At 35.6% G+C, this 15267-nt stretch overlaps 1 protein-coding gene across 1 annotated transcript in view; it reads right to left on the bottom strand.

Moving 5' to 3' along the window:
• Positions 1-3538: 3538 nt before the first annotated feature.
• The window catches only part of LOC129495515 (uncharacterized protein C18orf63-like), a 39982-nt gene continuing 28253 nt past the window's right edge, over positions 3539-15267 (bottom strand). Inside the window, 5 exon segments of the mRNA XM_055303102.1 lie at positions 3539-3565; positions 4647-4736; positions 4914-5930; positions 14280-14351; positions 14353-14464. Coding sequence (XP_055159077.1) covers positions 4686-4736; positions 4914-5930; positions 14280-14351; positions 14353-14464 — 1252 coding nt within the window. The 3' untranslated portion in view covers positions 3539-3565; positions 4647-4685.

Here is a 15267-nt window from a genome sequence, read left to right as displayed (position 1 = left end):
TGATCCCAAACCCATCTCACTCAGAGTAAATGAGTAACTGTCCTTGCCATGGCTGACAGGCCCAGTATCATTAGTCTTATCTTCTGGACTCCCTTCTCTGGCTCTTTTTACACTAGCCACTCTGGGTTCCCTGATGTCTCTTGAACATACATAGCCTGTTCCTTATGCCTAGAGAGCTCATCTCCTTCTGTCTTTGCTCAAGGAAGCCTACTGTAACTGTCTCCCTTACTTTTCTATTTTTTTATATACTTGTCACTTTCTGATACATTACATATTTGTCATGTTTATTGTCTCTCAGTGTTTGCTGATATATCCCAAGGTCATTGTTCACTGATATATCCCAAGAATCTACAATAGTGCTTGCCACAGAGTAGATACTAAATAAATATCTGTTAAATGAAATGATGTAGGAACTTTTGAGAATAGAAGTTCTGTGAAGTGATAATGATCTAACTAGTTTACATGGGTCTAGAAGCAAATGCATGTAAAGAAACAGAATCATAGGGGATCCCTGGGTGGATCAGCTGTTTAGCGCCTGCCTTTGGCCCAGGGCACGATCCTGGAGTCCCGGGATCGAGTCCCACGTCGGGCTCCCAGCATGAGCCTGTGTCTCTGCCTCTCTCTATGTCTATCATAAATAAATAAATAAATAAATAAATAAATAAATAAATAAATAAATAAATAACTCTTAAAAAAAAAAGGAAACAGAACCATAAATGTAAAATAGTTTGGAATTTATCCAAGCCTTTCCATTCCTATATGTAGTCACTCCAAAACATGAAAAATACATCTATCTGAATACTTTTATTTTCTTATTTAAAATAAAACACTATATAGGATACAACATGGACCTTTTAAGCATCAATAAATAATGGCCCTGACATCTTTAAACAATTATAAATACTGACCATTCTTAAGTATCAGTGAACACCAATATATTGTTAGTTCCAGGATAACAGTAGATGATGTGAAATTTGACAGAGTGCAAAAACTGGTTAGTGAACTGCTTAGTAATCGACAAACCTATATATTTTTTTTTACCTATTTGCTATGGTAAGCAACAAATACAAAGAAAATAATATATAATAATGTATAATTTTAGTAATATATAAAAAAATAAAATTAGAAAAATTCAAATATAGTAAGCAAAAAAACACTGAAATTTAAAATATAAATAGTACATGAAAAGCATTTTTACATTTCTATGAAGATGACTCATAGCATTAATTTTGGCATATTGCCATGTCTTTTAAAGTTCTGCATAAAAGCAAACATAAAATTATTTATGGTTTAAAACTGTAATGGTTCAAAAACTAGCATACAACTGGAATGTGAAGAATGAGTTGAGGGCAGGGTAAGGGTGGTGTCCACAATGCATATAAATCACCAAAAATTTAAACAAGATAGCATAATTTAGTTTTCCCTAATTAGATTTGAAATTATCCTGGCTTCCAAATAATAATCTTTAAAATGAGCCAAAATCTTCATTAATTTCTTCAGTGAGTTTGAGCCCAGCAATTTAGTCTGTAACTTCTCTGAACATGAAATAGTAAATAATCAATTCGCTCGTGTATCTCTATAGTAAATCATATATATATATATCATACATACATATATATGTACATACGTACCATGTATACACATATATCATATATATTTTGGTTTAATTAGAATATTGCAAGATGAAAAACAAACCTACTTTACACCAGAAAATAGACTGATCCTCAATACGCAGGCTTTGCCATGTAGATTAACATTGATCTAAATGAAATACTATCCTAAAAATTAGTTTTAGACACTAATGGAGTGGAGGAGGAGCTAGCAAGATTATTTAAAGAGTTGGAAGATACTACACACTAAGTGTGTAGCAGATACTACACACTAATAATCTTTTTAATTATTTTGCTTAGTCTTTTAACTAAAGCATGATGACTGGACAGTAGCAGAAAGGTGGCTAGGAATGTATGGAACAAAAGGAAAGACTGGTTTCAAGAAGTACATGCTGTGGACAACTGAGTGACCAAAAATATATCCTTATTCATAGTAATTTCTTTAACAAATATAGTCATCACCACCTCACAAACACAATGACATACCATTTGTTTTTTATTGCAGTCTACTAGCTATCATACTAGTTTTAGAATGAGGAAGGCACATTCAAAATGGGCTTTAAACTAGTTGTGTTTGCCTATGAAAATTATAAAATAATATTTTAAAATAGAAATATTCTGGAAAAACAAATGCTTCCAATAAAAGACATACAGGTAAATTGATTAACTACATGCAATTTCAAGAGCAAGAACTATATTTACAGTTTTTTTTTATATATTTACAGTTTTGAAGCAGAGTTTGTATTCACTTTTGCCTTTAATTGCAATGACTCAGTGAGGTAGCAAAAACAGTTAATCACATTAAAAAATCAAAGTTAAACTTACACTCAGCTCTCTGCTGGGGTTTTAAAAATTTAATGAAGAATTATTTCAGTAGAATATTAATGAGGATTTTTAATTTCTTTTAAATATCTTACAAGAATTATATCACATTTTGCAAATTAAACATCTAAAATGTTTGAAAGCCAGAATAATACTAATTAGGTGAGAATATTTGTTTCTTTTTATAAGTTCAGTAATTTATTTGCAATATAGACCAAAACGTCATTGTTAGAATTTGCTTCATTGTACATACACAACCCCTACATCTTTGCCAGGAACCCAGAATAGGCTGGCTAGAGACTAGACTACACAGCCAATGGCAGTTTTGTCATTTCAGCAGCACAGTGCTTGGTCCACTGCCTGGCACAGAGCACATACGTATGGCAGAAGAAATAAATCTTCATGCCAGTATTTTGGTTGTATGATTGAAGGCTTTGGCTGGCTACTTTGTGAAATAGGTTTAATGTTTATCGAGGGATTCCTGTCAGGTTGCATGTTAGACTAAAGTAAAATTTAATGAGTTAGTAAAGATACTGTAGACATGCCAAAAATGGAATGTACAGACATACATTTTTTTCTTTAAATTATGTTATTCCTTGCCTGGTAGAGAGCTATACTCAAGTGTTTATAGATGACCAATCTGATACTTAATTTGCTTTAAAATAGTACAGTAAAAAAGTGGATCTGTGAGAAATAGGTGAAATAGAGTGATGTAGTAATTGTTGAAGTTGAGTATTAGTAATTGAATTGTTGATACTTAGAGGTTCTTTACACTATTATCTGTACTTTGTAAAGCTTGAAATCTTCAATAATAAAAATAAGTTCAAATAAATCTCCATAAAAATAGGGCAAAATAAAGGTATTTTCAACTAACAATACTGTATACTCAGATATTTAAAAAAATACCTATTCAAGACAGTTTATACAATATTGTCACCACAGCGAAGAGTTGGATCTAAAATGTGAATCGGTAGGGACAGTTAATATAGTAGACCCACCAGCTACGGAATAAATACTATGCACCCATGACAACAATTTTCAAGTGTTAAAGGAGGTTCCACGGCAGTGTGTGGGGCCTGATTCCATGTTCACAAGAGCGTGCAAATGTCCATCCATGTTCAGAGTGATTATCTCTGCAAAGAAGAATTACAGGTGTTGTTTTTTTTCTCTTGAAACTATTTTGTATTACTCAAATTTTTACAGGGGTATTTATTAACTTCATACTTGGCAGAAGTTATTTTCTATAATGATGTCCTGTAATTTTTCTCATTATGTTATTCTTTCTAGGAGTCTTAAATTCAAAGTGGTAAAGTGCTATACTTCTAAAAAATTATGAAATCTGAAATAGATTTTTAAAAATGAAAATGAAAAAAATTAAGGCATTCTAGCACACACATTTTTCCTCAACCACTTACTGAGTGCATTAAAATTAAGATGTCAAAAACTACATGAAACACAATATGATTGAAAAAACAGGAACAGAATTAAGCACCTTTTAGTTAAGTGAAATCAGGCTGAAATTCTACTACAGAAAGAAACAGCATTTATAAGAGAAAATAAAATGTTTTCTAGTTTGTTCACAGGGAATTCGAATTGAACATATTCCAGTAATTCTAACACAAAAAAAAATATTTGTGGATATTTTCGTAATAGGTTTGTTCTTAGAATAAAACAGATGGCAGAATGGAATAAAATGCAATTTCCAGATGCATGGTTTGTAAATTCAATGCCTTGGACTCAGCACTATCAGCTAAATCTCAAGTTTCACTTTTGCCACACTGCAATAATGTGGAGTAAATTTTAACTTAATGATTAACCTATGAAACATCACTTAAGGTTAATTATCTTGGGTAAAAGTCCCAAAGGTACACGTCCTAGTGCCTATAGAATCTCACAGTTTTAGATGGTCTGCTACTGCTATGCCGTCTTTTTGTCTGCAAAGACCACAGAGCAGTGTGGGAGACAGCCAGTAGTGTGACTCTCTTCACCTCATCCCTCTGTGGGGGCCTTTACTATATGCAACAGATTCTGTGTACAATCCTCATTCAAGGGCTGCACTATTCCCAGTATTTCCTATTTCCTTGCTGATTATAAGGCTTCAGGGAATTTAAAAGGAGCTATTTCTTACCAAGAAGCTGGGGATTCCTAAACATGGCAATTCCAATATGGATAATGTTAACAAAAAAATAAATCAAAATATATCACCTAAGTTACCTGGTGGATATTTCCTTCCTTCATATCCATGTTCTAAGCTTAAGGGATGATGAGAGATTTCTGAGCTTTTGATTTGTCCACATCATGTATCTGTAATCAGATTGAAGAATCACTTTGTTAAAATTAACTGTATATACTTGCAGCTGTGTTATGGTAGTCATTCTGTTTTTGATTATATTTCTAGATGATGTGGGGCAAATCATTTATATCTTTATTTAGGGGTTTTAAAGGCCTACCATATGATAAATACCCCAGATTTTTTTTTACCTTGTTCCTAGAAAAACTGGACCGTCCATAATGGATAGTATTGGAATGAGGTCTCTTTGAAGTTTTTGAAGATTCCTGACACAATTTTCTTTTAGACCTGTGGGATGTTTTGCTTATTATCAATTTGTGGTCATTTACACCAACTTTTATAGTTTCATTTGATTGCCGCTGTAGTACTTGGGCATCTTCTGTTTCTGTATCTGATTCAAAAATGTGTGGTTGTTTTTTTATTTTCACTGACTCATGGCCTTTCCCTAAAATTTGTGTTATATGTTTGCTTGTTAAATGTTCTTTTCCATTCACCTGGAAGTCAACAGCACTGTTCATTACACCTATCCTGTTCTTTGACATCTGAAATACTAAACTATTAGACAGATGTTTACTTTCATTTAAACTCATAGTTGATGATTCTCCATTAGAAGGGGGATGTTTTATATTTTCACAGGATCCAGTGTTTTTTTCTTGTAGAAGTCTAGAAATCTTCTGATTTAAATTTCTAGTATTCATCTGAATGTTATGATTAGATATTTTTTTAATAGCTGGATCTAAATTGAGTTTGTCATTTTGCATCACGCTAGTTTTAAGTGAAAAAAATTTAGATTCTGTAACAAGCTGTTTTCTTTTTAGATTGCCAGGTTCTAAGATATTTTTGTTCATCTGTAATGATCGATTTTTGAAAAATGGTATAAATTTAGGGACAATATTATTCTGGGAGGTGAAATTTGTGCCTTGAACTTGAATCTTTCCTCTGTTGGGCTTTGGTACTTCCATATGTACTTGGAGTGCCTTGTCAGGTAGGGCTTTCTTTCTGTTCTGAACAGCTTCTTGTTGGAGCTGCAGAGTTGAGGGTACCCAAGGCGTCTTCAGATGGCTGCCTGAAAGCTCCACCTTGTGGTCCACAGCTACTGAACACCATCGAAGATGCTCAGCCAGAGCAGGTCTTGTGGAAGGGGCCTGAGTCAGAGAGGACCTGAACATTTGTTTAGTGGTCACATTAAACGTCTTGGCTTTGTTTTCCTGAAAAGACAGAGATTAGAAAATTTTTTAAATGTAAAAAACGTTCTTAACGGAACAGAAATAACATACAAAATTTCAAAGTAAGAACATAAACACTATAATACATAAAACAGGAAAGAAAAACAAAAAACCAATGAGTCTTCTTGAGGAAACATGAATGCTTCTAATGGTTTGCATCCTTTTTAAGATACCAACCTTTCAAGATATTTTAAAATGAAGATATGTTCTATATAAATCAACTATTAAAACTACAATTTAAATTAAAACTATTAATTAAAACTACAATTAGCTACCTACTGTCCTCCAAACAGGTCCATGCTGCTCTCGCTCAGAAAAGTCTTTCCCTCTTCTTTACATTCTTTCCCTTTCAACTTCCTAAGGATGTGCTATCAGTGTTTGTCTCTCTCACACACACAAAAGTAAAGGGTGACATTCTTATCTTTCAGCATCCATGTTCCATCCCCCTATGTATATACTAGATTCTTTGAAGGTAGGAACCATGATATATTTATTCTTATATACTTCATAATTTTTAAAGATTTTATTTATTTATTTTAGAGAGAGTGTATGAGTACATAAGCAGAGGAGGGGCAGAGGGGCAGAAGGAGGGAGAGACTCCCAAGTGACTCCTCACTGCCCAAAGTGGGGCACTATGTCATGATCCTGAGATCATGACGTAAGCTGAAACCAAGAGTTGGATGCTCAACTGATTGAGCCACCCAGGTGCCACTATATTTCACATTCTTAAATCATTCACACAGTACTATGAAATATTTGTTCCAAGAAACTAAATGAATGGAAGAGGTGGTTGCATCTATACCAGGCCTTTAATAAGAATAAGTAGGATATTGACTATAGGGCATTGGCTGGCTGTGTCTCCATCATTTTGTATTCTCACTGCTTAAAAGATTGCGGGTAACTGGTAAGCAATTCAACAAGAATCTACCAGACTGACTTGTCAGACAGCTCGAAGAGAGCCAAGTATTTACAGTCTTTTTTTTTTAATGTGATAATACAGATAAAACATAAAATTACCATTTTAATCATTTTTCAATATACAGTTCAGTGGCATTAAGTACATTCTTCATTGTACTCCTGCTGTATAACCATCACCACTATCATTTCCACAACATTTTCTTCATTTCAAAGAGAAACTCTGTAGTTCTCAACAATTCTGGTTTTCTCTATTTCTCTAGAAACTCTATCCTACTCTCTAGGGTCTATGAACTTTCCCCCTCTAGGTATCCTGTGTAAGTAGAAGAATACAATTATCTGTCTTTTTGTGTATGGCTTATTTCACTCAGCATGTTTTCAAGGCTCATCCATGTTGTAGCAGGGGTCAGAATTTCCTTTCTTTCTATGACTGAATAATATTTCATTGTATAGAAATCCCACATTTTGTTGATCCATTCACCTGTCAATGGGAAGTGTTTATAGTTTTTAAAAATACATATCTATCGAGTCCCAGAACCTGGAAAAAAGTGACATGTGACAATAATCTGAAACATGGGATAGGGAGTTCTTTTCTCATCTTCCGGCATCAAACACAGAGTCACAACTTGAAACAAAATTTTAAAAAATGCTAGGAATAATGTGCAAACCAGATCAAATCGTTTTCCTTTCTCTACTGCTGGTGGCCTAGTTGTTGAGTGGAGTTAAGAGAAGAGTAGTAGAGAGTTTTGGGGGATAAGAGTTGTAAATAAGCAAAGAAAAAGTGAGTGATCCAGTTATTAAGCAGAATAACTATAATTTGGTGGTTCTAAACAATAATTAGGTCTCCTGTCTCATGATTCTGGGAGCTGACTTGGCTTAATTCAGAGTCTCTCACGGATTTGTAGTGAGAGGGACTCTGGGATGGGTGTCACTTCCTCACTCATATGATGCTAGATGCTGGCTGTAAACTGGACTTCAGGCAACCCCATCATGTGGTCTGGGATCCCAGAGCAAGTGTCCTGAGGGAGACAGCTTCCACTTGACCTAGCCTTGGAAGTCATGCAGCATCACCTCTGTCACAGTCCTGCCCAGACACAGGAGGGAACACAGTCTACCCACCCCCAACCTCGTAATAGCATAAATGTTGCCACTGATCATAAGGGCATGTGGATAGACAATCTTGTGACCATCTTGAAAAATGGAGTACACATCAGAAAGCATGCTGTGTCTAGCCAGAACCCACGTCATCTCTTATCACCCTCAAGCCTCCAATGTCACAGTATGGTTGGCCTACTAAAGGGCTGAATCTACACAAAAACCTGATACAGGCTTTAGGAAAGCTTAAAGAGGACATATGGCAGGAGATGAAGGAACCATGGCCCAATGCCTACTCCACACCAACTAACAAGGTGCCACAGCATATCCCTGTGGGTCTGAGTTATCACACAGGCTTAACAAAGATCTTCCAAGTGTAAATACAATCTTGCTCCACCTTTACATTTCCAATCACATGCCACCCTAAGCCAGAACTATGTAGAGAAAGGAATTCAAAAAATGTACTTCTATCATACTTAAGTTGACATAATTCAAAGTCACCATAGAGAACAATATTCCTTCTCCCACACCGGCTATTCTCTGAGGAAGTGGGAAGACTCCAAGAAAAATCTTGGATGAGGATTGAGTTGATGCTGAAAATAGATGAGCAGGGCTCACCTCTTGTCTGTAGATTTCTCAAGTTGGAGGTTTATTCATGTCAGTAGAGCAAGGAGACACCTTTCTTTACTTCCCCATAATTTTCAGAGGGAGGGCACAGAAGACCCAGCCAGGTTTCATGACCCTGAGTAACGGGACAGAGAGGCTGACTAATGAGTAACAGCTGGCTTATAACCCCCCAGAGACTTGCTAGCCTGAATGAAAAAACATGTATCAAAAAGTGGTTTATCTTAATTTGATAGGGCTACTGTAACAAGCACTGTAACTGAGGGGCTTAAGCAACAGAAATGTATTGCCTCAAAGTTCTGGAGGCTAAAAGTCTGAAATCAAGGTGGTGTTAGGGTTGGGGTCATGAAGAAAGTATCTGTTTCAAGCCTCTCCTCTTGGCTTGTAGTTAGATGGTCATTTTCATATTCACATGATGGTCTCCCTGCACATGTATCTGTCCCCAAATTTCTCCTTTATATAACAATATCAGTCATACTGGATTAGAGGCCCACTCTATTCCAGTATAACCTGATCTTAATTATAAATGCAATGATCCTGTTTCAAGCAAGGCCAAATCCTGACATACTGGGAGTGAGGACTTCAATACATGAATATGGGGCAAGGAGGACACAATTCCATCCATAACAGGGCTTGACATGTACTTCTGAAGACAATAAAGAGGTGATGCTGTTGTTCTTCTGAAGACTTTCTGAATAAGGTAGCTAGAAGAAAACCTTATAAATCATCTTCACCAAGATACCACATGAACAGAGACCACCATTAGACCAATCCAGGTCAAGAAACAAATGCCTCCCTCTCCCCTGCATTACTCAGCTGTGAATCTCTGATGGATATTGGTGGACTGGAGAGCAACATTCATTCTACCCTCTCTGTCTAGTGTTACTTTCTAAACCAGTGTCTGGAAAATAAAATGGACATTTTCTCCTTTGCAGTTAGGGTTCAGGATGCATTTTAGAATCAAGGAATCAGAAACACTCATTCATTATTTGGAAGGAAGAAGTAAGTGAAAGCCGCACTTCTGCAGTTCCTGCTAAAAAGTTCAATTATGAATGCCTCTGGTTTTTCAGTTGCAGAGTTAGCAGAAGCCAAGTATCAAGCTCACCATCTCTATAGGTGACCAGAAACAGCTTAGGGTACTCATTCTCCTGGACCATATTAGGCAAATACACCAAATGCCCTCACCCTACATTGCCTTTTCCTGTACATATACGCTATCATGGGGAGAACAATTCATTAATTTGAATGAAATTCCACCTCAAAGAGATGCTTTATTAGAAGATGTTTTATTAGAAGGGACTAGGTCATCTCAATATATTTAGAGAGATTTTTTTTCCATTTCATGAGAAAAGCATTCAAGAATTAAGCCATTTTTGACCCCTGCATTTTATAAACTGTAGTAACTTTTAAATATACCTACTACTTGAAATTCCGGAAGAAAAACTCATTCTAGGTAGACTCATATGAGAACAGAATTACTGGCATTCTGACATAAAACTTACATAGAATGTGTCTAAATATGTTTATGTTCACACAGTTTCATCACCATCTGTTTCAGAAACATATATTCGATGAAAATAACTTCCAAAAGCCTGTTTTGCCCCATAGCCTGTTGATGTATTATTTACTCATTCTTTCAATTTCTAAAATATAGTAGATAGCCCAAAGGGTGAAACTTCCAAGTTTATTTTTTTTTTTTTAAATTTTTATTTATTTATGATAGAGAGAGAGAGAGAGAGGCAGAGACACAGGCAGAGGGAGAAGCAGGCTCCATGCACCGGGAGCCCGATGTGGGATTCGATCCCGGGTCTCCAGGATCGCGCCCTGGGCCAAAGGCAGGCGCTAAACCGCTGCGCCACCCAGGGATCCCCAACTTCCAAGTTTATATTCAAAATTTATAAAAAGACTACAGAAAGAACAGCAAGTGAGATCATAAATAATTCATAGAACTTGAAATACTTAAATGGTCAACAAACCAAAGCTTTATGAAGCCATAAATCAACAAATATCTCATATTTTACTACATTATTACCATTATCCTGCCAGGTGTCACTGACAAATGTGGCTAAGTTGACTTTTAATTTCTAGACCTTCACAAACAACTTACATAACTTGGAGTACATTAACATAAATTGTAGAGGAAAAGCAAGAGCCTTAACTGATACTTAGATATGAATGAATGTCATTTAATGGAGTCCTAGAATTAAGGTAATGATTAAAAGAAACTTGAGGATTGACCAAAATGACTGATCAAATGTGTTTTACCTATTAAAATCTGGTTCTGTGTATTACACCACCTGAATGTTTCTTGATTAAAGTTGAACCAGAATTCAGTTAAGCTTAGATCTAACCACAGATTTGTAGGAAATAGAAGGTTTAGAATATGTTAACTTCAAACGACATAAAGCCACAGTCAGATATAGAATATGGGACATTCTCTAGGGCAAATGGTCCAGTTTTTCTAGCAAATAACTAGCATAAATAAAAAGGGAAGTGGGTTTAGACTGTTATAAAAGAGACCTAAGAGGACAATCAAATTAAAATACATGGACTGGGGCAGCCCCGGTGGCGCAGCAGTTTAGTGCTGCCTTCAGCCCTGGGGTGTGATCCTGGAGACCTGGGATCGAGTCCCATATTGGGTTCCCTGCATGGAGCCTGCTTCTCCCTCTGCCTGTGTCTCTACCTCTCTCTCTGTGTCTCTATAAATAAATAAAATCTTCAAAAAAAATTTTTAAAAAAGATAATTAAAAAAAAAAGAAAATACATGGACTGTGCTTAGATTAAGATTTAAACAAAGTTCCTAAATCTTTAAGATATATAGGGAATTAGAATATGAACTGGTATTAGATATTAGGAATTGTTGCAAATAATGTTTTTAAAGGCTCCTGTCAGAGATGCATACTAAAGTCTTTACAGAAGAAATAACATCATATCTTGGGTTTCTTTTAAAATACTCCAGTATACTCCTCACCTAAAACTATGTCAAAGAAGTGCTACATGATAGGCATATGAGAGTTTGTTATACTAATTTCTTTTATGTACCTTTGAGGATTTCTATCAATTAAAAAAAGAAAAATAGTTTGGTTAAGCATTCCTGCTAATTTTTTTAAAAGTCAGTTGAGTTTTAACAAATAGTCTGATCAATCTATTTTTCACTTTTTAAACTTAATCTTTTTAGACTGCATGAATCTCATAGTTTACACATGGTATAGCAGTAGTAGGAACTAACATTTACTGAGAGTTCACTAAGTACAAGGGACTGTTATTATCTAATCCTAAAACAAAAAACAAAACACCCTGTGAAGTACTGTAAAGAAAGTGGTCACATGCTACTCAGATCCCCTTCACAAAAGGGCTATTGCACCCCCACACACACACACACACTGCTGGGAGTTGGCCCCTGCAAGAACTCCCTAGTTCTAGAAACCTACCTCACCTTAGAACATGCCCGTCGTCCCTGGGTGGCCCAAATCCAATGACAGATGAAGGAATGGGTGTAAAGGCCTGGCTATTTGGACAATGTAAGATCACTGTGATGGGCTGTTTTAGCCTTAGAGCTCCCGGAAGATTGGCCAAAGCTACCTGGTACTCACTTTGCTATTGACTTCTTTTACCCCACCTTCTTCTAGCCTCACCTTCCATAGGTGTTCCAAGTTCAGTCCTCAATAAACATCACCTGCACTAGACTCCAGAGTCAGCTTCCTAGAGAGCTCAATTTGTAACAAATGTTATTATTACCACTACTACCATGACCTGTTTTACAAGGACACTGAGGCACAAGAAAACCAAATAATTTGCTTAAGATTACACACATAGTAAGCTCTAGAGCTAGAGCTTTTAAACACAGATCTAAACTTTTTCCAATTTTGTGACTGAGAATCTTCCCCTGAGTTTCAGTTCTAATTCTGCAATGTATTTAATTCTATGGCTTTGGTTAAATTATTTGGATGCTCTCTGCTTCAGTTTCATTTACAAAAGTGGGAAAACAATTTTTTATTCTTAGAGTCTGTTTTGAGGATTATGATGAAATAATACACATAAAAGAAGCTGGCACACAGATGTAATAAAAATGAATAGGATAAATTCTTATTGTTAGGAGCAATACAAAAACCAGATTTTCCAGTTAAGCATTATTTTACATTTAAGAAGCAAATTTGCACAAGTATATTGTCCAGATTCACTCTTTATAAAACAGTCATGGACTGGAAAAAATAAATATTCAATAAATATGTCCAATAAAAATGAATTATATAATGACATATTTTCTTCTAAATTCCTCAGATTTGGACTCGGCCAATAGCTACTAAAAATGTTATATCTGGCCAAAACTTTAAGATTCATTATCATAAAGATGTCGATTGGAATTTGTCCACTCACATTTTTTTTCTTTTTATTTTAGAGATGTATTTATTCCAGAAAGAGTGAGTGAATGTGTGCATGCAAGGGGGTGGGGGTGGGGAGCAAAGAGAAAGGGAGAGAGAATCTCCATCACACTCCTTGCTGAGTGCCCAGCCTGATGTGTGGCTCAATCTCACAACTCTGGAATCATGGCCTGAGCCAAAATCAAGAGTCAGATGCTTAACCCAGTGAGCCACCCAGGTTCCCCTCACATTCTTTTAGGAAATGGCCTTGCCTATTGGCTACCATTTATACCATTTATACGAAGTGTTCTTAATTCAAGGATACCAAATCCACATGCTGGCTGGTGACAGACAAGGGGGCCTCGCCTGAAAAGATGAATGGGGCCTATCAGATACTGGCCCTGGTGAATTTTATTTGAGGATCATAGAATGACAATTAGCACAGAAGCAGAAGTTGGAAAAACTGCCATGTGCCATAGGAAGTCAATACCATGTGAAACCTGAAATCACTGGAGCAGTGGAAACTATAATAAACAGAGGACACAGTTAAGAAAAAAGATTAAGCAGACACAGAAATATTCATATAATTCACATTACATTTCAAACTGCTCAAATTGTTCAACCTTTTGCTTTTCCCTTGTATGAAAACACACAACTGTCATTTATAAGAAAAGGTCACTGTTGAAAAATTTAAATTCCTATTTGTTTCTCAAAAACTTCCCTTTCAATTTTATTGTCTATTGACAAAGAAATCTTATTCTAGTGAGTGTGAATATAGGCCAGCATATTTTCTTCATCAGTTTTGCTTAATTGCTGCTACTTCTTTTTTTCATAAGATTTCACTTAGCATATCATCTTATAATAAAAATGTTACTGAATGAATTCAATTTCTGTAAATGGAACTATACAAAGGCTTTTTTTTTATCAAGCACACTCAAATGAAGTTGCAGTTCAAAGTAAACTTGAATTTGTATGAGACAAATGTTTCCAAACTATTCTGTAAGATCATTTATTCATTGAAAAATGCTTTTAATGAACACCTATTTTATACCAGGTACTTGGCATAAGAAAATGAACATGATCTCTGCTCTCCAAGAGCTCATGATAAATTAGATCACTAAACAACTATGACTATAATGCCATGTTAAATACAAAAAAGGTAACAAATAGCAGTGACAGATGGTCAAGTACAATAACAAATAGCATTAGGGAAACACTGAACCGACAGAAAAGAATTCTAGTACAATGGGTTAGATAGCCCCTCACAGAAAGCAAAAGATCCAAGACAGGTGCATACTAGGTCTTAGAGTGCTCAGAAGGACATGAAATCTCTTACCTGTACATGAGGTTTCATTAGTTCTTGTGTGTAGTAGCATGCCTTAGTTGTCATCTTTATGGGAAAGCCACATTATCTGAGGCAATTTAGATTTTAAGTCTGAAAGGAAACTTTTCAACACACCTTCCAAATCTACTCTTGGAAAGAACTGAATGGGCTGACTTCTGATGCAGCTGAGAGGGTATCTGAACACTGTTAAAGAATAGAACTTTTTTTGTACTAAAGAGATGCAATTTTTAAAAAAGATTTATTTATTTATTTTACAGAAAAAGAGAGAGCACCTGAACCAGAGGATCAGAGGGAGGAAGAATCTCAAGCAGACTCTGCTGAGTGCAGAGCCTGACACAGGGCTTGATCTCATGACACAGATCACAATCTGAACCGAAACCAGGAGTCGGACACTTAACCGACTACTCTACCCAGAAGCCCCAAGAGATAGCAATGTCTATGGAATTAAAAAAAGTATTACAATATTAACTGTTAAAAAGACACACATAACTAAATCCTATTTCATATATTGCTTATTTCATATTTTCCAAAGCTAAAAGTATGTTTTATCACAGGGTCTTAATTCATTCTATTTTAACACTCAGTATCAATACTGCTCATTGTGTTGTTATTACAGATCTTTCTATATAGACTGGCAGACTAAGATATTATGAAAATGATTTATAAGAAAGATACTATGACCTTTAGAGGTTACAAAAATAAGTGTTTATAGAAAACAATAAAGAGGTTGCATCTCCAAAAGCTGTAAAAATTCAGTACAAAGAAACAACACACAGTGTATTCAAGCTTCAAAAGCAATTCTTTGAGAAGAGCAGTTGCTTCTTTCTGATGAAAAATACTCCTGACGACTTGGAATAATAATGTCTTTGCCTTTAATGAAAGGGAGTATTTGATCCCTGTCAACATCAATTTTATATTAAGTTTTGGGTTAGGAAGTGTAAAATGCAGAAAGAGAACATTATGGCTCTTCTTCCAATTT

Source organism: Nyctereutes procyonoides, unplaced genomic scaffold (genome assembly GCF_905146905.1).
Source record: "Nyctereutes procyonoides isolate TBG_1078 unplaced genomic scaffold, NYPRO_anot_genome, whole genome shotgun sequence".
NCBI classification, from domain to species: Eukaryota; Metazoa; Chordata; class Mammalia; order Carnivora; family Canidae; genus Nyctereutes; species Nyctereutes procyonoides.
The sequence above is the reverse complement of the archived record's forward strand: the minus strand, read 5'-3'. Positions and strand labels throughout refer to the sequence as shown.